The sequence below is a fragment of the Typopeltis vanoorti genome, chromosome 5, assembly GCF_054136105.1.
Source record: "Typopeltis vanoorti isolate ZY-2024b chromosome 5, IOZ_Tvanoo_1.0, whole genome shotgun sequence".
NCBI lineage: Eukaryota > Metazoa > Arthropoda > Arachnida > Uropygi > Thelyphonidae > Typopeltis > Typopeltis vanoorti.
In genome coordinates, this window is record NC_143553.1 from 30977259 (window position 1) to 31000963 (window position 23705).

Consider the following 23705-nt stretch of genomic DNA (forward strand, 5'->3'; position numbering starts at 1 on the left):
ATACCTCTTTTAAAACTGATTTTAATTCAAATTCTGTTTATCTGTTAAATGATTCAAGCATGTAAGCAATTGAGTTCTGACATGCTGGTTCATTTTGAAATAAACAATGAACTGAAATGAATGCCTTCATTACAGTATGAAATATTTTGATAACTCAGTCAAAGCCTCCTACGTGCAGCAAAATATAAGGAATTAAGTTCTGATAAGTTGGTTGGTCATGAATTAAGCAACAAGAGTCCATATTATTTTGGCAACTCAGAAAAGCATATGGATCAAACAAGTAGCGACAGTAGTCCGATGGTTCTTCTGGCTCTCCCACAGCACTGTCATAGTGCCAAAGTACATTCTGTGACAGACACTGGTGTGGGAACAGAGGTGGATGAATTGGCAGTTCGTAGGATTTTGCAGAATCTCAGTGTAAATACAGCTGACTAGGCTCTTTAATTTAAATCTTAGTTCTGGTAGAGTTCCAAGGGATTGGAAAGAGGGGAAAATAATTCCCTTGCATAAGGTAGGTTATAAGACTGCAGTAGCAAATTATAGCCTAATCAGTATTTCAGTAGTGGTGGTAAAAGTACTGGAAAAATTCAAGAATTGGCAGCAGATAAGAATATGATACTCTGTGAGGAGCAACATGGCTTTGTGAAGGATTGGTCATGTCTTAGTAATTTAGTAACTTTTTTGTAATAGAATAATGGCTACATGATGATTCTGATGGATTTTGTAAAGGCATTCGACAGAATACCATATAGAACTCTGTTATGCAAATTAGAACAAATAGGGATGGACATGAAACTGGTTATGCGGATCAGATGGCAGCTGCTAGACTGGTATATGGAGAGGCAGAATCAAGGCAAAAACAGGTGACTAGTGGTGTGCAATGAGGTTCAGTGCTGGGACTACTACTGTTTAATTTGTACATAAACGATATAGGAAATAACATGAAAGGAAATATGGAGAGCTTGTAGGATATTTTAAGTAGGCTACCAGTATGGGCAAAACATAATGGGTGTCAGGTTAATGTGAAGTTATGCATTTTGAAATAAATTGATTAAAAGCTGTGTGCCACACTGATGGAACTGTACTCCAGGAAATAAAGCTAGGAATTTAGGGGTGGTAGACAGAGTTGAAGTTGAATATGAGGACATATTACTAAGATCACATACCAGCTCAAGCAAGTATATGTGCGCTGATGACCTAGCAATCCTACATCAATTTACCTCCTTTGTCAACCTTGAACATCCTGGAAGAGTACTTCAAGCAGTGGTACTTGAAGCCAAATCCAACAAAAACTGTGTCCACAGTATTTCACCTGAACAATGCAGAGGCAAATCTACACCTCAACCTTTTTTTCTGTGGAAAAATGGTAGAATATGAGCCTCACCCCAAATACCTTGGAGTGAGCCTGGACAGAAGCCTAACCTATAAAAGGCATATCACCAACCTGTCCAACAAAATTAAAATGAGAAACAATATCATTTCAGTGCTTGCTGGAACAACCTGTGGTTGTGGTGCAGAAGGTTGTCTGCACTAGCCCTCGCATTCCCCGCAGCAGAATATTGTGCCCATCTGGGAAAGAAGTGCACACACACCAACATTATAGACAGCTAAACTCTTGCGCACAGTTAGTGGGACAGTAAGAAGCACTCCTGTCTTATCTAACATTGCTCCACCAAACATACGGAGAAGACAAGTCTCGATTAAAGAATTTAATAAAGCAATGAACAACCCACTCCTGCCCCTGCAGCAGACTCTCATAAATCCACCTAGTCTTTGCCTAAAATCTAGAAAGCCTTTCTGGTCCATTTATGAACTCTCTTCAGCTGCCCTGCCATCAACACCTGTGTGTGGAGAGGATACTGGTCCAACAATCTCCTAACAAACGGCTTCCTGGTAAAAGATCTCTGTGCTCTACAGCCTGATTTTGCTCTTCCTAGGAAGATTTGGTCAATCAATCAACAGGATCAGAACTAACCAGGGCAGATGTGGCTACTTACTACATAAATGGAGGCTGTTAGACCACCCTTATTGTGATTGCTCTCCCGTGGCTCAGATGATTACTCATATTGTGAACGATTACCCAAGGCGCCAATTTCGTGGTGGTCTACAGGACATCCACAGGTGAGGCCTTGGATTGGCTTTCCAGACTGGACATTGACCTGTAGCTGCTCTGTATTCCTTTTGCCATAAGAATAAATAAATAACTAAGATCACTTTTAAGAATACTTGGATATTGAAGAACACAAGTTGAGATAAGACATTTGTTATTCCTCTTTATAAGGCCTTCATATATCCACATCTGGATTATTGTGCTCAGTCTGGTCTCCAGGGTTTCTTGCAGATGAGGAAGTGGTGGAGAGGATTCAGATGTAAGTGACCAGGATGGTGAGTGGTCTGTGGAATGTTCCCCATGAGGATAAATTGAGAAGTTGGTTGATACAGAACAAGAGGTCATCCCTGGAAGTTAGTTAAAGGTGTAGTTAGTAGGGGCATAAGGACTAGATTTTTGTGCTTGGAGAGTTGTGAATGAATGGAATGGGTTGCCAGTGTCAGCACTTTATCTGTTAATGGGTTCAAGGAAAGGTATGACATTGTGTAGATAGTTTGGGTCTCGTGTGATGCGCCTTTGGACTCCATGGATGCACTCATAAAATAATAATATTGTATCCAAACCACTTAGAATGAATAGAATCTAGATTACAAATCTTCAGAAAAATTGGGAAAATATCATGCAGATCAATTGATGTTTTGATTTCTAGATTATTGTTACACGGAGTCCAAGAATCATCATGGGAGGGTTACACTATTATTAACATAATGCCTATCATCTCTCTCCCTCACTTTGAAGTCATTCACATCAACTGCCTTTGGCAATTTATTTCATTCATTTACCACTCCTCAAGCAAAAAAAAAAAAAAAAACCTTGTTCTTACACCCCTACTAATCAGACTTTTACAACAAGCTCCAAGACGACTCCCTGTCCTCTGATGCTTTGCGATGTGCTGGAAAATTTCTTTACCATCTATTCTATAAGTCCTCTTTAGTACGTTTTGAATTCTCTCTACCACTTCAAAGAAATCCAGGTGACAAAATTTGCATGGTCTTCCAGCTGCAGTCGTATCAAAGGATTAATAACTTCCTCATTCCTGCATGTCAGTTTCCAACCACGTAAACTTTCTGTCCACCATTAATCCTAAATCCCATCAATTTCTTTCTGTGCAACATACAGCCTGTAGTTTTATCATTCTGAAGTGCAAAACTTTATACTTGGACACATTGAATTGGCAACCTTTGCCAGCTATTCTTTGCTCAAACTACCAGTTTAATCTATTTAGATCTCTACATTCCCATTATTTGTTATTGCTCTCCTCAGTTTAGCATCATTGGTAAACAATAGATGTTTCCCTTTAAATCATTTCAACTATCATATACAGTGGTGCCTCGTACTTTGAAAGTTCCAGAGTTCAAATGCTTCAGAACAGAAGAAATTTGATTCACAGTTCGAACGACATTTCTAAGTTTGAACTATAGTCCAGGAACTCAGAGCCATATAGCATTAGACAGTTTTGGCACACCATTGGGCATGCTTTTCTCTCACTCACTTCCCCATGCCTACGCAGTGTGTATCTGTCTCAGTCCGCTGTGCGTTGTCCCTTACTTTACACAGCCTAGTCATTGTGCGATACGTTTGCGTAGAGAATTTTAACTGTTTTTGACATTTTTTTTATTGCCCATGGCATCCAAGAATGTAGAAAGAACAAAACCTAAAAGAAAAGTTGTAGTATTGACAATTGAGATGAAAAAAGAAATTATCATATAACACGAAAGCAGTACACATTTGACGGATCTGGCAACGATGTTTAAAATGTCAAAGTATGTCAACGATAAGGTAGCGTTCTTAAGAATAAGGAAGCAATAAAAGCAGCAAATGTGGCTAAAGGTGTGACAACATTGAACCTCCAGGAGATCACATGTTAATGAAGAGATGGAAAAAACTCCTTTTAGTGTGGATAAATGAGAAGCGATTACGTGGTGACGTTATTACTGAGAGAATTATTTGCGAGAAAGCCAAACATCTGCATAATGAACTTAAGAAACGCACACCTGAGACCAGTACTGAAAATGTGGAGTTTAAAGGAAGGCTGGTTCGATAAATTCAAAAAGCGAACTGGAATCTATAATGTTGTCATGCACAGAGAAGCACGAGTGTCATGTAGAAGCAGACAAATTTGTAAAAACCTTTAAGGAGTATGTGGATAGTGAGGGAATTGTATCTCAACAGGTTTTTAATTGTGATGAAACAGGTCTTTTTTGGAAAAAAAAATGCCCAAAAGGAGCTATATCACAAAAGAAGGCACCGGGATATAAACCTATGAAAGATAGAATTACTTTGCTGCTTTGTGATAATGCTAGTGGAGACTGTAAGATAAAGCCTTTGCTCATTTACCATTCTGAAAATCCATGCATTTTTAAAAAGAACAATGTCATAAAGAGCAAATTCGGTGTTACGTGGAGGGCCAACATGAAAGTGTGGGTTACCAGAGAGTTTTTCACTGAGTGGATTTATCAAGAATTTGCTCCCACTGTAAAAGCTTATCTTACTGAAAAAAATCTACCATTAAAAGCTCTTCTAGTGATGGACAATGCTCCTGCTCATCCCCCAAATTTAGAGGAGGATTTAGTTGGTGAATTCAGTTTCATCAAGTTTTTGCTGCCCAATATCACTTCTATCATACAACCCATGGACCAGCAAGTGATTTCAAACTTCAAAAAACTGTATATGAAGGTTATGTTTCAAAAGTGCTTTGAAATAACCAATGCCATAGAACTGACTCTTAAAGAATTTTGGAAAGAGCATTACAACATTCTTCATTGTTAAGGATTGTCGATAAGGCATGGAAAGAAGTTTCTATTAAAACAATGATTTCTGCTTGGAAAAAACTCTGGCGAGATTGTATTTCAGTCAGTGAAGTAGTAAGCTGTTGTAAATGAAATTGTGTCTTTGGGTAAAGCTATGGGATTAGAGGTGACTGATGAGGATGTAGAGGAGTAGAGATCATAAAACCAAACTCAGCACAGAAGATCTTCAACATCTTCATGATCAACAACAAAAAGATGTGGAAAAAGAAGAGAAGGACACCAAAGGATGCATTTCCAAAGCTGACCTTCAAGAATTGTTCTCTGTTTGGGTTAGAACACAAGCTGTTGTGGGAAAATGGCACCCTAATAAGACAGTAGTGACCAGGAATATCAACTTATTCGATGACAACCTGATGGGTTATTTTTAAAATATCAAAGAACATCATCAGCGCCAAACAACATTAGATAGAATCTTCTCTGCAGAAAAAAGAGAATGTGAATCAGTATTCTCAACTCCAGCTAAGAAGCAGAAATATGATGCTTAACAATGAGAGCATTATTTTCGTCTTTGTGATTTTTATATTAAAATCACAAAGATGATTAATATTAAAATAATCTTATATTAAAATTTATATAAGATTATTTTATTTAATTTTTTCTAAGTTATTAACATTAAAAAACCTAAAATAGATGAAATAAAATAAAAATTATTGAAATTTTTGGATATGGGAACGGATTATTTCGCTTTCATTATTTCTCCCCCAAAAGAAATATATATATATTTCAAATATATATATATATATATATATATATATCAAGGTTCCAAGTATGATATAAAGGTTCTTCAAGAATGGAACATGAAGCACACTACCTCCTTGACCTAAAACAAAGGAATTTTAAGTTGAATACATGAATATATAGGATATCAAGGTCACCACATGCACTAACGAACCTATGAAGAAAAAAGTATAATTGGGAAAAGTGAAATGTATAGTGATTTGAAGAAATTAATAGTTCAGTTTCTCTTAGGAAAAGTCAAGATGGTAGAGAATCTGGAAGTTTTTTTTTGTCTTCATGTAATCTGTTTCTCTTTGCTGATTCATTCATTACTAATCTGGAAAGTTCTTAATGTTTAGTCTTAAGTTCAGTCTAGTGATCTGTGGAATAACTATTGTAAAATTGACCTTAAAAAGAAATGTTAAATTTCTTTGTGATGTATAACTTAACTGTGATAACATTAATCACATTCCATGCTGGAGAGTCGCCAGTAAGCAAAGTGTGATATTACACTGTGCAATGAAGTTCATCTAACAGCAATACCTAGTATCACAAGTATATCACACATACCTAGATTATGGTGATGTGAAATCATTTCCATAAGTATTTTATTATTACAGGCTACTACTCCAAGGAGTCCTTAGACTCATCAAGGGAGGATGTTTAGGGAGGTCCAACATCATATCAAGAATAGTAACTGGAAATGAAGATATGAAGCTATCTTTCTCCTAGAAGTCCTGATGGTGCCCTCTGGAGGGCTAGGTAGGCATTCTTGGCCGTTGGGCTGAAGGTCTGCTGATGTATGCCTCCCAAATTTGGGGCAGTCGCATACAACCAAATTTGTTGAGGTTTGGAGAGTTTCTTAGGGCAGAGGCTGATTCCATAAATAATCTTTCGAATTTATATTTGCTCCGGTGTATTATTTTTGCTTTCTTCCACCGTATTCTGTGGTGAGTATCCAGAGCATGGTCTGCAAGACCAGAATGGCTATATTTGTAAAACCGGATGTAGTCCTTGTGTTCAGAAATTCTGATGTTCGCTGTCCTGCCTGTTTGGCCAAAGTACGACAGTTTACAACTGCAAGGGACCTGGTATACCCCAGGTAGGTCTAGGGGAAGTGGTTGGTCTTTGGTAGAGCGGATAAGGGATGCCAATTTTCTGTAAGGCCTGTAACAGGAGGTGAGGTCATGTTTTTTTAGAATTTTGGTAATTTTTTCTGAGGTGCCTCGGATGTAGGGAATGATGATGGATTTAGAGTAATCTTTTTTGTGGAGGAGGGGAGAGAAGGGGGGCTGTGGTTTGTAGGTTTTAATATTTTTTTTTGGGGGGGGGGGTAGCCATTGGCTGAGAAAGTGTTTAGGATGTGATTTAGTTCAGTGTTAAGGGCTATGTCGTTAGAACAGATTAGTTTAGCCCTGTTGTATAGTGTTTTTACCACTCCATATTGTTGTGAGGGGGGGGGTGAGATTGTTGGTGGACGTATCTGCCTGTATGGGTGGGTTTTCTGTAAACTGAGAAAACCAAAGTTCCATCAGGCTGGTGGGTGACTAGTGTGTCTAGGAAGGGGAGGCAGTTGTTTACCTCTTTTTCCAGGGTGAACTTGATTCTGGCGTGTTGGTTGTTTAAGTGTGTGAGGAAGGAGAGGAGTGTTTCAGAGCCATGTGGCCAAATAGCGAACACATCAACGTAGCGAAGCCATATGGTTGGTTTTTGTGGGGCAGAGGCTAAGGCTTTTTCCTCAAAGGTCTCCATAAAGAAATTGGTTAAGGGTGGGGAGAGTGGTGAGCCCATGGCTGTCCCCTCTATTTGTTTGTAGAATTTTCCCTGCCAAACGAAATAGCCTGAGTTCATTGTGAACTGAAATAGGGCTGAGATATCGGGAGAAAATTTAGCTTGGATTAGCTCTAAAGTTTCCTTGAGTGGGACATTGGTGAATAAGGAGGAGACGTCGAAGCTGACCATTATGTCGGAGTGTAAGGTATGCTGGCTTTGAAGTGGGCTGAGTTTTTTATGTGTGATGGTGTGTTGCCAGTATAGTGTGTGAGCTCTTTGGCTAAATATTTAGCTAATTTGTATGTGGGGGAATCAATGCCATCCACTATGGGACGTAATGGCACATTTTCTTTATGTATTTTTGGGAGTCCGTAAATACGGGGGGGCATAGAGTTAAACGGTTTTAATCTGTTGGTAACTTCTACAGGCCAAGATGTGACTTTCTTAAGGAGGCTGTGAAGTTTTCTAATTTGTGAGTTGGTGGGATTGTAATTGATAGGGAGGTAAGTAGCCCGATCTAATAGGAGAGCATTCAGCTTACCTTTGTAGTCCTTTTGGTTAAGTACTACAGTTGCATTTCCTTTATCCGCTTTGGTGATAACTAATTCTTTATTATTTCTCAATTCCTGTAGGGCTTCAAATTCCTTGTTGGATATATTGGTTTTGGGTGGTTTTGCTATGGAAAGGACACAAGCTACATCCAGTCTTACACTGTTGGCGATTTGATGTGGGAGGTGGCGGATTCCTCTTTCAATCTGGATCATAATATCCTCACTTGGTATTTTTTTGGGAGCAATGGCGAAGTTGTGGCCAAACAGGCAGGACAGCGAACATCAGAATTTCTGAACACAAGGACTACATCCGGTTTTACAAATATAGCCATTCTGGTCTTGCAGACCATGCTCTGGATACTCGCCACAGAATACGGTGGAAGAAAGCAAAAATAATACACCGGAGCAAATATAAATTCGAAAGATTATTTATGGAATCAGCCTCTGCCCTAAGAAACTCTCCAAACCTCAACAAATTTGGTTGTATGCGACTGCCCCAAATTTGGGAGGCATACATCAGCAGACCTTCAGCCCAACGGCCAAGAATGCCTACCTAGCCCGCCAGAGGGCACCATCAGGACTTCTAGGAGAAAGATAGCTTCATATCTTCATTTCCAGTTACTATATTGTTAGAGCCTGTTGTGCTCCTGCCTTTTGTAAGTTCCTTTAGAAAATGGCAATGAGACATTGGCGAAATATCGGAAATATCTATTAAAGTATTATTTAATTTATATTCGGATCTACGTTGTTTCAATTCCCTAAGTTATTTAGAAATGCATAACCAACGTATAAGCCTATCTACGAAAATCATATCAAGAACTATCCAGCATTTGTGCAGTATCTATCCTACTTTGCTTTGAACTCATTCACAGTCATGGCACTGCAAATTACATATTCTGTCTTGGCTATTCAAGAACATCTTCAGCTTCTTTTATGCCCAGGACTGCTGAGGAGATATCTTGGTTTATATGAGAATAAACCAAGTGGCATGTGCAGGTAAAAAGAAAGTAGAAAGCTTTTATTGTGTTCCTTGAACATCTTGAAGTTGTAGTCTTAAACTATACTCCATGGGATTTGGTAGAATTAAGTGCAGCAGAATTATTCATTAGCCAGTTGGGAAGTCTCCTGCTGATTCATTGGCAGGGTTCCAACCAGTGTACTACTTACTCTGTGTGTGTGTGTGACTGCTTTGAAACTATACTCTTGAATGGAAGAGACTCTAGGCTTCTATTGAATGCTCTTGCCACTACCCAAACAATGTCAAAAGGGAAGGACAGAAACTAGAACCCATACTCTAGAGATCAAATCTGGCAACATTCATTTCTAGCATGCAGTAAAATGTGGCAGTTATATCATTGGTTGATTCATGAAAGACAAGAAAGTATACTTTTGTGTGTCCGCTAGGTTCCTAGAGACTTGTTTGTGGACACCAGCTGCATCATATGAAATAGGGTGTCATCTGGAATAAACAGGCTGTATATTATACATTACCACCAGCCCTTTAGTGACCATAGAACAACTCAAAGGTATTTCATGTGCACAGATCTGATTTACTAATAGAATGATATTACTTACCCTTAGTATAGATTAGATCTTATTGTGTTTATTCTATGAAGCAGTGCCATTGTAAATTACTGTATTCCAGTCGTAGAATGTATTTACTCCTAATCTACATAATTTGCTCATTTACATTATACTTATAAGCAAACACTCGTTAAATTCCTAGATTGAAGATGCATTTTTTGTAGCATTCATTATAATCAGTTGTATTTTTTTAGGCTTTATCTGTATCAGAAGATAGTTACATAAGGATATGGCAATTAAAAGAAAATGAAACTTTGCCAGTAAGTATATTGTTTGGAATCTCATAAAATACTGATATATATTTGTTGAAATCAAAAATATAATATGGCACTTCTTATGGGGATTTAATGAAAATAATGCACTGCATTAAGGTGTAAATTATTTAATTATTCCAATATTTTGTCTGATGCAGACAATATAAGGAAAATAGAAATGGTTAGACTTCGAGCCTGAAGTCTCTGAAACAGCACCTTCTATGGGTGCTAATTTATAGCCTTAGTTTTAAGTCATCTGTCTAATGATAGGAAGTCTAAAAGTTTCAATGTGGATGTCTGAAACTTTCATATCTTTGAAAGTTTCATTCACATTTATTAAGATGTTTTTTTTTTAGAGAAGGTCTCATGTTTAAACTTGCTGTGAAAGCACCATTATCTTTTCAATTTGATTTTGTGGATAGTGTCCCGAGTATGGTCTGACAATCCATAGTTATGATGACAGAAACAGTATTTGTTTTTCTAACAAATACTTCCAATTTTTCTAATCTGTCCAAAATAGGTTGGTGTGCAGGACCACAGAACTCTATATATCTCTGGAAGAGAAAGAAAAACGGGTATAGGTAACTAATTTGATGTTGGGAGTGGGAGGGAGTTGAAAGATGTATTGAGATTGTACCTTTATGAAGATTGTGAAAATCTGTTCTGAAGTTTCTTGAATATTATTATTATTTGTTACCTCCAGGTAGTCCAGTGACTCATCGAGGGAGGGCATCTACTCTACAGCCCTGCTTCCACCAACTGACTGCAACTACACCAATGCCATCACCACCACTATTATTTCCACAGACAATCACAAACATCCATACCCATGGCGGGATTCGAACCCGCAACCTCTTGACTGGAGAGTGGACACTAGCCACTCGGCCAGCCAGGCTGGCTAGCTGAATGATAACAATACGAGGTGCATTGTGAATTGTGTACTCGTAGCAGTGGGATGTGCTTGCACCATGAATGACCTTCAAGGTCATTCATGGCGGTCATTCTAGAAGCAGTTCAGATAAGCATCGTTCGCTGTCACTCGTAGTTAGTCTGTAGGCAGTTATAAAAAGAAACACATGTGAAGTTGCTTTGCCAGAATAATGTCTTACATTAAACTCTAGCAGCATATTAAATTCAAATTCCTTGTGAAATTAAAGAAGTCACCAACCGAGTGTTCAAAACTGTTGCATGAGGTGTACAGTGATAATGGAATGGCACAAACACTTTGCTGAAGGTCAAGAAAATGTTGAAGATGACGAACGACTAGGTCACCCTGTCACGGGAGCAACCGAACAAAACATTGCAAAAATTAATGAAATTGTCTGCAACGATCGCCGATTAAGCATTCGGATGATAGCAGACATGGTGCACATTGATAAGGAGACTGTACAACAAATTTTGCATGAGCAATTGAACATGAACAAAGTCTGTGCCAAAATGGTTCCCCAAAAACTTGGGTCAGGAGCAGGAAGACGTAAGGAAACAAATTTGCACTGACATCATGGAACGGCTGACAGTGGAGTTGGACTTGCAGGAGAAAATCATCACATGTGATAAGACATGGATTTTCCAGTACGATCCAGAAACAGAGAGATAGTTGATGCACTGGAAAACTCCCACATCACTGAGAATGAAAAAAAGCAAGAATGAGCAAGTCAAAACTGAAGGCAATGCTGATCGTTTTTATATATATATATATATACAGGGTGTTCGGGATAAATTTGACAGTTTCGTAAGGAAAAAGAAAATCTTCTTTGTATCTATTAAATTTAATGAATTGACAAAAAAACATTACAGGCAGAGTTAATTACAATACTATCAACAAGATTTACTCAAAATAACCACCATTAGCATCGATCACAGCTTCAATTCTGCTTCGGAACCTCGAACAAGCTGATGCTACAGTCTCCCTGGGAAGGGCCGCAAAAACTGTTTTAATTTTATCCATTAACTGGGCTTTTGTATTACTGGAAGTGCGATTGGTGTCTTTTTCAACTGCGCCCCATACAAAATAATCCATGGGGTTAAGGTCTGGGGAGTTTGGAGGCCAAACATCTGGACTGGTGAAGTCGTAGAAATTTTCAGACAACCATTTTTGACTTTTCCCAGAGGTGTGGCAAGGGGCCGAATCCTGCTGCCATACATACGGCCTACCATTGGCTACCCTTGTTATCCAGGGCTTGACTACAGTTAGCAACTCCACGAACAAAGCCCGAATTCCAATGCCAGGGTTCTTCAACACCTGTTCCTGCAGATTTGCGAGGAATTCTGCTGTACGAACGCAATCAGATCGTCTGCTAGGGATCTTTCTTCTTGCTACATCCTCGTAGTCACCATTGCAAGTCTCTAGTTCATGCCTGATTGTTTTTACTGTATTCAGGGAGCATTGGGCAGCAGTCGTAATATCCTTATTTTGATGGCGGGCACGAATCATCATGATACAAGTTATTCTCTTCCATGATTCAGGTGGGTTCCGGCTATCCATCCTTTCTGACATCTTGTATATGAATGAAGAAGGGTCCAAACTTTTAAATGAAGAGAAGTGTGTGTTAATACATGTAACTTACGGAAAAATATAATTAATTATAAATATGTCAAATTTATCCCGAACACCCTGTATTAAAAACGATAAAAACGATCAGCATTGCCTTCAGTTCAATTCAATTCAATATATATATATCAGGACAATGCTCCAGTGCACTGTCTGTAAAGTAGTATCTGGCAGATAAGAAAATCCCAGTGTTGGACCATCCACTTTATTTGCCAGACTTAGCTCCATGCAACTTTTACCTTTTTCCAAAGTTGAAATTAGCATTGAAGGACACCCATTTCCAGTCAGTGGATGAGGTAAAGAAGAAAACAATAGAGCTGCTAACACCTGATGACTTGCAGCACTGTCTTGATTTTAATATGATTCTGCCAGTGACATCTGATTAGGGTGCCTAATTTTTTCTCAGTACTTTTATATCTTTGGTCTTTAATAAAGTGCTTTATTTATAATCCAACTCAGATCTATATCATAAAACTGTTGAACACTGTCTTGTATACTACTGGTTTGGCTAATTTCTCTTTTACTCCATATAAATTTATTCAACTGGTCCACCATGTCAGCTTTGCTTATTCTATTGCCTGTTTCCAGATTTAACTTGCAATCTAAAAACTGTCTAAATAGCTTAAATATTTTGCTTGTTCTCCATTGAGAATGCAATATTTTTATATTCATGCCTATTTTTATAGTTTTGTTCTTTTTTTTATTGCGGGTTTTATGCAGTTTAGTTAGAGAATCCTGGAGACTTGCACTGAAAATAATTTTTCATCGTTTAGGAGTACACTATCATATGCATAAGAGCTAAATTTGATATCTCCAATTCTAATATCAGGTTTAATGCCACTTTCTTTCATAATGTGCATCCTTTTCTTACTCCTGATTTTACATCAAACTATCTTCCTCTAATAGCTGACTTACAACTTAAATATATATATATATATATATACACACACACACACCTCTGTATAATCATCCATTTGTCCTATATAATTGTATTGTTTTGAGGTGCTTTTCACCTTGTCATATTCCTATAATTTCTCAACTATTTGTCATAAAGTGAAAATTCTGATCTTTGCAACCTCTATGTTTATATTCTTCTTAAAATTTTTCTGCTACTGTTCTGTCACTACTTGTTTTGTTTAGCAATCTTTCAAAGTACTCCAGACATCTAGGATATCCTTATCTTCATCGTTTAGGAGTACATTATCTGCATAAGAGCTAAATTTGATATCTCCAATTCTAATATCAGGTTTAATGCCACTTTCTTTCATAATGTGCATCCTTTTCTTACTCCTGATTTTACATCAAACTATCTTCCTGTATTTCCTTCAATTCTAATAGCTGACTTACAACTTAAATATATATAAACTATATATATACACACACACACCTCTGTATAATCATCCATTTGTCCTATATAATTGTATTGTTTTGAGGTGCTTTTCACCTTGTCATATTCCTATAATTTCTCAACTATTTGTCATAAAGTGAAAATTCTAATCTTTGCAACCTCTATGTTTATATTCTTCTTAAAATTTTTCTGCTACTGTTCTGTCACTACTTGTTTTGTTTAACAATCTTTCAAAGTACTCCAGACATCTAGGATATCCTTATCTTCTGTTTTTAAGTCTGCTTTATCATCTATGATTTCTTTTACGGTAATTTTTTCCTACATTTGTAAACTTTTTTTTTTCCCAATAGCCTCCAGAGCATTTTGCTACCTTCCTGATACTTAAGAGGGTGGTCTGAAAAGTTCTCGACCTAACAATGAAAAAATGAATTTATAACGTCAAAATTATTTTTATTTTCAACATAATCTCCCTTAAAACTAATACATTTATTCCATCGATGCTCCAGCACCATTATCCCGTCCCTGTAGTGGTTCTCAGTAAGATCTGTAAAATACCCCCCTATAGCTGCAATCACCTCTTGATTTGAAGAAAAATGCTGACCAGTGAGGAAGAGTTTTAGTTTTGGGAAGAGATAGAAGTCTGAGCCAAATCTGGGGAATAGGATGGATGTTCCAACAATTCATAGTGCAGATCCCTTAATTTTCCCATTGCCAAAACACCTTTGTGGACAGGTGCATTGTCCTGATGAAAGATAATTTTTTTTCTTCTGCAAACCAGGTCTTTTTTCGCAAATTTTTTCTTCTAGTCTGGTTAAAAGATCAGAATATTATTCCCTGGTTACTGTTTTACCCTTTTCAAGATAATTAATAAACAAAATGCCTTTACAATCCCTAAACTCCGATGCCATGACCTTTCTTGCTGATGGAACAAACTTTGTCTTCTTTGATGCTAAGCAACTGGCATCTGTCCACTGTTTTCACTGCTGTTTAAATTCTGGTGTGTAATGGTGAATCCAAGTTTCATCCATAGTAATAAATCGATCCATAAAATCTGTTTTATTCTTGTCAAAATGCTCAAGCACTGTTCAGAGATTTTCATGCGAGTGCGTTTTTGATCTGCTGTGAGCAAGTGTGGCACCAATCTTGCACAAAGTTTTTCCATTTGCAATTCTTCATGCAAAATATATTCTACACGTTCTTTTGAAATGCCTATAGTCTCAACAATTTCATGCACTTCGACTCGCCAGTCATCCAATACCATATTATGCACTTGATCAATGATTTCTGGTGTTGTTACACTTTTTGGACGTCCTTAACATGAATCATCTTAAAGACTGGTACGACCACATTTAAACTCAGCAGCCCATTTCTTAATTGTCGAAAACGAAGGAGAAGAGTGCCCATAAACTTTTATGAACTTCAAATGAATTTCTTTTGCCATTAAACCTTCTTTTATTTTTTATTTTGGTTTAACTAATAAGAATACAATTTGGTCGGCTAAATCCCAAATTGCCAGCCCATCCTCGTTCATTCAGTATCCAAGTAGATATCCAACAGGGTGCACCACTAGAAGGTGAGGATTGGACATTAGGTCAGAAGCCCTGGTCGGTTCTCCGCATTCCTTTAAAAGCTATGTGGAGGTCTCCTCTCAGTTATACAGCTTTGACCCTTAAGCACCCACTTAAGAGGCAGTGAAGGAAAAGAGGAAAGCATATCAAAAGTTCCTGGCAAATAAGTCAGCTTGTGCTCTTAGAGAATACAGAGACAAATGCAAGAATGCTAAACACTGTGTAAAACTAGCTAAACAAAAGTCATGGGAAGACTTTGTCAAGAATATAAAAAATAAATATCAAGAAGGTGGCAAAATATACTGGAGGTTGTTGAAGAAGCTTAGGAATGGAAGAAAGAGTGCTGTAAAAGGAGTTAAAGATGATAAAGGTGACATGAAAACGGGAGAAAAAGATATCCTTTAAGTATGGCATAATTACTTTGAAAAACTGCTAAATGAAACAAGCAGAGATGACAGCACAGTGGTAAAAAACGCTGACCAGGCATGCAGTCAGGAATACATATCCATGCTTGAAATGTGGAAAGGCAGCAGGAGTAGATGATATTCGACCAGAAATGCTGAAGTATGGTGGTATAAAAGTCTTACAATGGCTGCACTGCATAATTCAGAAAGCCTGGACACAGGGACGAATTCCCGATGATTGGAGTAGAGCTCTCATAGTACCCAATAAAAAGGGAAATAAAACTGAATGTGAGAATTACAGAGATATTTCCTACTGAGTGTTGCTGGCAAGATCTATGCAAGTATACTTGAGAAACGGTTGAGAAGAATTGTGGAAGAAAAGCTTGGTGAAGAACAAGCTGGTTTCAGGCCAAACAGAGGCTGTCAGGATCAGATCTTCACTTTACGACAAATATTCGAAAAAACATGATAATATAACAAAGATCTGTAATGAATTTTTTTTTTATTTGGAAAAGGCATACGACAAGGTGCCAAGAGAGAAGCTATTCAATACGCTACAGTTATATAGTGTCAGTGGGGCATTATATCAAGCAATACTTAGTCTTTATTTGAGTTGCAAGTCAGCAGTTAGAATTCAAGGAAGTACAGAAGATGGTTTAATGTTAACTCTGGTGTGAGACAAGGATGTACATTATCTATATGGATCACATTATGAAGGAAAGTGGTATTAAACATGATATCAAAATTACAGATGTTAATGTCAGCTCTTTGCTTTATGCAGACGATTTATGCTTCTAAATAAACTACAAGTCTGCAAGATTCTCTGACTAAATTGAATAACTGTTGTAATAGATATGGTATGAAGGTCAGCAATAAAAAGACAAAGACGATGAAAATAGGCAGAATCATTGAAAATGTCAGCTGTGTTGTGAATGGAGAACCTGTGGAACAAGTAAAACATTTCAGCTACTTAGGCACGATTTTTAGTGAAGATGGTAAATTAAATATAGAAATAGACAACAGAATCAGCAAAGCTGGTGTGGTGGGTAGTCAATTGAATAAATTCATATGGAATAAGAGAGAAATTAGTCGGAACACTAAATTAGCTGTATACAAGACAGTGTTCAAACCAGTTTTAACTTATGAATCTGAGAGCTGGGTCAGAAGTAAAACACTTGACCAAAGACTAGAGACCGCAGATATGAGAGTCCTGAGAAAGATTATAGGCGTGAACAGATGGCATCAATGGTAATATCATATTAAAAACGAGGATATTAGGAAAGAACTTGACATTGTCAGCATCCACGAATGCGTTAGCAGAGCTAATCTCAGGTCGTATGGTCACTTAAACAGAATGGGCAAAGAAAGATTAGCAAAAGAAGTGTTCTCTGCCAGGTTGGCAGCAAAACGATCCAGAGGAAGACGAAGATATAGGTGGATTGATATGGTATAAAGTGCCTTAGACGATAGAAATATAAGATCTGATAATGTTGGAGTCTTGACAAGTAACAGACTGATTTGGAGGAAAATTGTAGACAGACAGGAAGTTGGTAATGATGTAATTTTTTTCATGTAGTACTATCATATCCTGTACACCCCTTGAGGGTACATGGCAGGAATTTGATGATGATACACTGCTGCGAGTCCCCCCAAATTTTATCCGGGCTCCGGAACCGGCATAGCTGACGAATCAGACCTATGGCTGGGTCGGCATTCCTGACTGTTATCCAGGAAAACCAACCCAGCCACAGGTCTGATTCGTCAGCTATGCCGGCCCTCTTTGCCAACGTACTCTGCTCCGGGTACAACGTACTCTTACCTTCAATAAGAGGGTACAGCCCATGGCTGTACCCTCTTTTTGAAGTTCGCCCCAATAGCTAACTTTTATATGGAAAACTTTGAGCAACGAGCTCTAGAATCAGCGTGCCTAAAGCCCAAAATCCGGCTCAGATACGTCAACGATATTTTCACCATTTGGCCCCATGGCTGTGGAGCACTAAATACATTCCTTAACCACCCAAACAAACCAAACAACACAAATATATCCCATTCACCATTGAAATAGAAAGAAATAACTTTCTTCCGTTCCTAGACACACTTGTCACATGTCTTCCCTCAGGCTGCCTCTCCTTCTCAGTCTACCACAAATCTACACACACAGGCCAGTACACACACAAAAATTTGTATCACTACCCAACACAAAAACTAGGTGTCATAAGCACCCTTAAACACAGAGCTCAAACTAGTTGTTCAAATGAACAAGCTCTAAACCAGGAATACAAGATCAACCATACATTTATAAAAAATTGATACACTAAAAAAACTATTCACAAGATCCTCCACAGAGATACTAGTAAAAAGATTTCCAAAATACTATTGCCATACCTTATGTTAGAGGCATTTCCAAAAAAATAAACAGAATACAACATCAAAACCACCTTTAAACCCCTTGAGAAAATTAAGACACCTACTCAGTGCTTCCAAAGATGCTCTTCCACACCTAGCCCACTCAGGGTATACAAAATACAATGCTAATGTAACCGACCATACATAGGGGAAACAAGGCAAACCATCCCAATTACGAAGGACAAATACAAACGCCACATTAAATACTTCCATTTTGAAAAAACTGCCTTTCTGACCATGCACTCCAAACATACCACAGAATTGATTGGAAATAGTCCCTACACTGCATCAAAACCTGATTCAAGAGGAAATTTAAAGAAGCATGTGAAATGCTCAAACATAATCCAAATCTGAACAAAAATGATGGCCTAACCATTCCAAGAATGTGGAAGACCCATTTGTAACTTTTATAGCAACCAGAAAAATCTCACTACAAGACGACTTTGGTGAAGTGTTTTTTTTTTCCCTTAGTATTCAATAGCAACTTGAATACAAATCCAGAAGAATCTTAGTACATGAGGACTTTAGCAGAGTTTATTGTAGTCTTTTATTTAATTTTTATTTTATCTTATTTAATTATCACTAGAGGTCAGGCTAAGAAACAGATCAATTAACAACGTAGATTTAATTTCCCTTTATAGAGTGCAAGAGCATGTGGCTTGGTTCCCTATACACATGTATCCTTCTGATGATGACCTCAATACAGGGGTCGAAATGTCAAGTGTTATTTTATTAATAATTAGTAAAATAATCATTTCAACACGTGTGTTTTGTGTCCCTAAATTCGTAAATATGAACAAAGAAATTTTATTTTTGAAACCTATTTTTATATATATAGATATAGAAATTCTTCTAGTCGAAGTAGCAAGTAAATTGGATAAGCGTATAGATAGTTTATAAGTGGGCATCCTATATAGTCAATGACTGGTCTTATTGGAGTACCTGGTTTATTAACTTTCGAAAGACCATGTGGTCTAGGTATTCAACCAAAGAGGAATTTAAAATTTTGCTTTTGTTCTTCATCCCAATTAGAAAACATTGTCAATAAGAGAATCGAGTCTATTTATCTGACTACAGGTGGGATCAGATGTAAGGTGCCTATAAATAGAATAGCCTCAAAGCCAGAGACATTTTTCTATCGTATTCTCTTATCTTGAATAACAACAATAGCCTTTCCCTTGTCAGCTTTAGTGATAAGCTAATTGTTATTCTTCAAGGACCTCAGTGCTTTAATTCAGAAAAATAAAGATTAAGATTTAGCACTAAAAAAAAGTTTGTACATTTGAAACAAATCTTGTTAGTTATTTTAAGAGAATAAGGATCGAAGGCCTCTATCTATGCTATGAAAAAAACCCATAAGAAGTACATTATTGGGGAAATGGCAAAATCACATCCTTTTGATAAAACAAAAAGTTCATGCTGTGTTAATGGATTGCCAAAAATATTGAAGATGAGTTTATCCATGTCACAGACACCATTATGAGTACTAGTTCTAAAGTGACTTACAATTGAATCAGACTTATGTTTTATTTGTGCCTATGGTCCCACAGAAGGTTCTACTAAGGTAGAAGTGGAGGAATTTTTTGAGGCTTTAGAAAAAGCAACTGACACAATGAAAAAGGAAAAGTTGGTCCTTGTTGGGGATCTAAATAGCAGAGTAGGAAATGATTGTGAGACATACAAAAATATTTTGGGAAAATTTGGAGAAAAGAGCAAAGCTAATAATAATGGCAAATATCTGTTGGATTTCTGCTCAGGACATGGACTGGTTATTACTAACACCATGTTCCAACATAAAAATGTGCACAAATTCACATGGAGAGAAGAGGCTAGGAATAAGAAAAGTCTCATTGACTATGTTATTGTTGATAGTGATGTTTTCTCCCTGGTGCAGGACACCAGAGTGTACAGAGGATTTGAAATTGGAAGTGATCACTATTTAGTCTTGAGCAGGATAAAATTGAATTTCATATTGAAAAGAATAACATGTAAGAAAGTTTTAAAGCGAAAAAAAGTCGAGCAGCTCTCAGATGTGAACTGTAGACTAAAATACAGAAATATTATTGAAAAGAAAATGAAAGAGTTTGAGAACAGTCAAACCTTGGAGATTCAGTGGCAAACTCTGAAGGAAACATTGATTGATTCTGCCAGAGAGGCATGTGGTGAGGTTGTGTGCAAGGATAAAAAAATCAGAACTCCCTGGTGGACACAGGAAGTTAAAGAGGCAGTGAAGGAAAAGAAGAAAGCATATCAAAAGTTCCTGGCAAATAAGTCAGCTTTTACTCTTACAGAATACAGAGACAAATGTAAGAAAGCTAAACAGTGTGTAAAACTAGCTAAACAAGTCATGGGAGGACTTTGGCAAGAATATAGAAAATAAATATCAAGAAGGTGGCAAAATATTCTGGAGGTTGTTGAAGAAGCTTAGGAATGGAGGAAAGAGTGCTGTAAAAGGAATTAGAGATGATAAAGGTGAAATGAAAACAGGAGAAAAAGATATCCTTGAAGTATGGAGTAATTACTTTGAAAAACTGCTAAATGAAAAAAGCAGTGATGACAGCACAGTGATAAAAAAACACTGACCAGGCATGCAGTCAGGAATACATATCCATACTTGAAGTAGAAAAAGCCATCAAAGGCTTGAAATGTGGAAAGGCAGCAGGAGTAGATGATATTCGACCAGAAATGCTGAAGTATGGTGGTATAAGAGTCTTACAGTGGCTGCACTGCATAGTTCAGAAAACCCGGGCAGAGGGACGAATTCCCGATGATTGGAGTAGAGCTCTCATAGTACCCATATATAAAAAGGGAAATAAAACTGAATGTGAGAATTACAGAGGTATTTCCCTACTGAGTGTTCCTGGCAAGATCTATGCAAGTATACTTGAGAAACGGTTGAGAAGAATTGTGGAAGAAAAGCTTGGTGAAGAACAAGCTGGATTCAGGCCAAATAGAGGCTGCCAGGATCAGATCTTCACTTTACGACAAATAGTCGAGAAAGCATGGGAATATAACAAAGATCTGTATTTAAGTTTTGTCGATTTGGAAAAGGCATTTGACAAGGTGCCAAGAGAGAAGCTATTCAATACACTGCAGTTATATGGTGTCAATGGGGCATTATATCAAGCAATACTTAGTCTTTATTTGAGTTGTAAATCAGCAGTTAGAATTGGAGGAAGTACAGGAAGATGGTTTAATGTTAAATCTGGTGTGAGACAAGGATGTACATTATCCCCTCTGTTATTCATTATCTATATGGATCACATTATGAAGGAATGTGGTATTAAACCTGATATCAAAATTGGAGATGTTAATGTCAGCTCTTTGCTTTATGCAGATGATCTTATACTTCTAAATAAATCCGCTACAAGTCTGCAAACTTCTGACTAAATTGAATAGCTGTTGTAATAGATATGGTATGAAGGTCAGCAATAAAAAGACAAAGACAATGAAAATAGGCAGAATTATTGAAAATGTCAACTGTGTTGTGAATGGAGAACCTGTGGAACAAGTAAAACATTTCAGCTACTTAGGCACGATTTTTAGTGAAGATGGTAAATTAAATATAGAAATAGACAACAGAATCAGCAAAGCTGGTGTGGTGGGTAGTGAATTGAATAAATTCATATGGAATAAGAGAGAAATTAGTCAGAACACTAAATTAACTGTATACAAGACAGTGTTCAAACCAATTTTAACTTATGGATCTGAGAGCTGGGTCAGAAGTAAAACACTTGACCAAAGACTAGAGACCGCAGATATGAGAGTCCTGAGAAAGATTAGAGGCGTGAACAGATGGCATCAATGGCAATATCATATTAAAAATGAGGATATTAGGAAAGAACTTGACATTGTCAGCATCCAGGAATGCATTAGCAGAGCTAATCTCAGATGGTATGGTCACTTAAATGGAATGGGAGAGGGAAGATTAGCAAAACAAGTGTTCTCTGCCAGGTTGGGAGGAAAACGACCCAGAGGAAGACCAAGATATAGGTGGATTGATACTGTACAAAGTGCCTTAGACGATAGAAATATAAGATCTGATAATGTTGGAGTCTTGACAAGTAACAGACTGATTTGGAGGAAAATTGTAGATAGGAAGTTAGTAATGATGTAATTTTTTCATGTAGTACTGTCATATCCTGTACACCCCTTGAGGGTACATGGCAGGAATTTGATGATGATGATGATTATGCTTTAAATTATCACGAGTAGAATTTAAAAACACGTTGGTAAGAAGTTGATGAAATATGAAGAATAACGTTAAAAACTCCACCCACTAATACAGATTCTATAACTATCTTGATAAAATCAATTTCCTTATTTAAGAGGACTAGAGATTTTTTTAGCTTCACCTGCTAACCTTCAAGTAAATCTGTTGGGCTTTAGAGAGACCTGTAAATTTCTTTTATTTTACAACCAGTAGGAATGACCCAAACATCTTATGTTTTAGAAATGTAATTCTGTTGATGCATTTAGCCTTCTTGACTAAAAGTTTGCTGTATCTATCACATTGTATAAAAGTAGACTCTCCATAAAGTCTAGTAATCTGTTTCAATAATGGAAAAATGGTTGAATATTGAGCCAAAACCTGCTAGCTCTTTTCTTCGGTAATTATGATTTATGCACTAATCAAAAGTTCAGTTCTAAATAATAACATTCAGACATGATCTGAATAATCAGAGGTTTTTTTGCCTAGTCTCTGAAACCAAGAACTTGAAGCAGCTTCAGACCAGAGAAACCCTTAATCAAATTTACTAAAAAATTGAAAATAGAGCTTAAGTTGCATAGCAAAACCTATGCAACTTATGCTGAAAATTTATATTTTCATAACTTGCCATTTTTTTTTTTTTTTTGAAACTTCCAGTCACTACTTTATATAATTAGGTTGCATCTCAAACTGCTATGAAATTCTTCCTCACATCTTCTAATGGAAAAAATACTTTCTTAAAAAGAATGAGGTAAGTGAATTGCTCTCTTTAAGTATAGTTCTATTTCTGTTGATACTGAATTATATTGTATAATGTGATCATTATGTTTTCCAAGTTGATATGCTTTCCCACTTTCTTTCAGATTTCTCATAAATTTAGCACAACTGTTCCAGATAGTGAATTATGTGGAGGCTCCTTCCTTGGACCATCAGGCAATGCCTTTTGTATCACAGGTTATGATTTGCATGAAGTGCTATGTTACAGAATGTAATTTCCAAATGATAGCAGACTTGGTCTCTACTTATAGTTCCGTCCATATCAGTTCCTTTATAATTTTTATATTAAAAATATTACAATACCCAGCTCCATTTTAGATAGTTTAAATTACTGAATGATTTCATTGAGAATTTTAAACAGTTTAAATTCATTTAAAAAAGGCTAACTGTACACTCTGAATTCTTTCAAGCTTAAAATTCCTTACACAATTATTACTTTTTGGAGAATCTAAAATATTCATTTCTAAAAAAAAAAGAAAATTAATAATAATGTATATAACTACTTTTCTATAAATTGAAATAGATAAAACAGCAAAGTTTAGTCAAAGCAGAATTTTCAGCATGCTATAAAGATCTTATCTTTGATTAATCTGTGCTAGGATCACTGGCAAATATATATATTTATTTATTTACAGAGTAACT

General features: G+C 36.9%; 1 protein-coding gene across 2 annotated transcripts in view; it reads left to right on the top strand.

Annotated features, from left to right (window-relative positions):
- LOC150106289 (WD repeat-containing protein 54-like) overlaps positions 1-23369 on the top strand; it is an 89628-nt gene extending 66259 nt beyond the window's left edge. For both annotated transcript variants that reach the window (XM_090392307.1, XM_090392308.1), the window contains 2 exons: positions 9740-9805; positions 23150-23369. In XM_090392307.1, the coding sequence (XP_090248433.1) occupies positions 9740-9805; positions 23150-23278 (195 nt within the window). In that variant the 3' untranslated portion in view covers positions 23279-23369. The remainder of the gene's footprint in view (positions 1-9739; positions 9806-23149) is intronic.
- Positions 23370-23705: the final 336 nt, after the last annotated feature.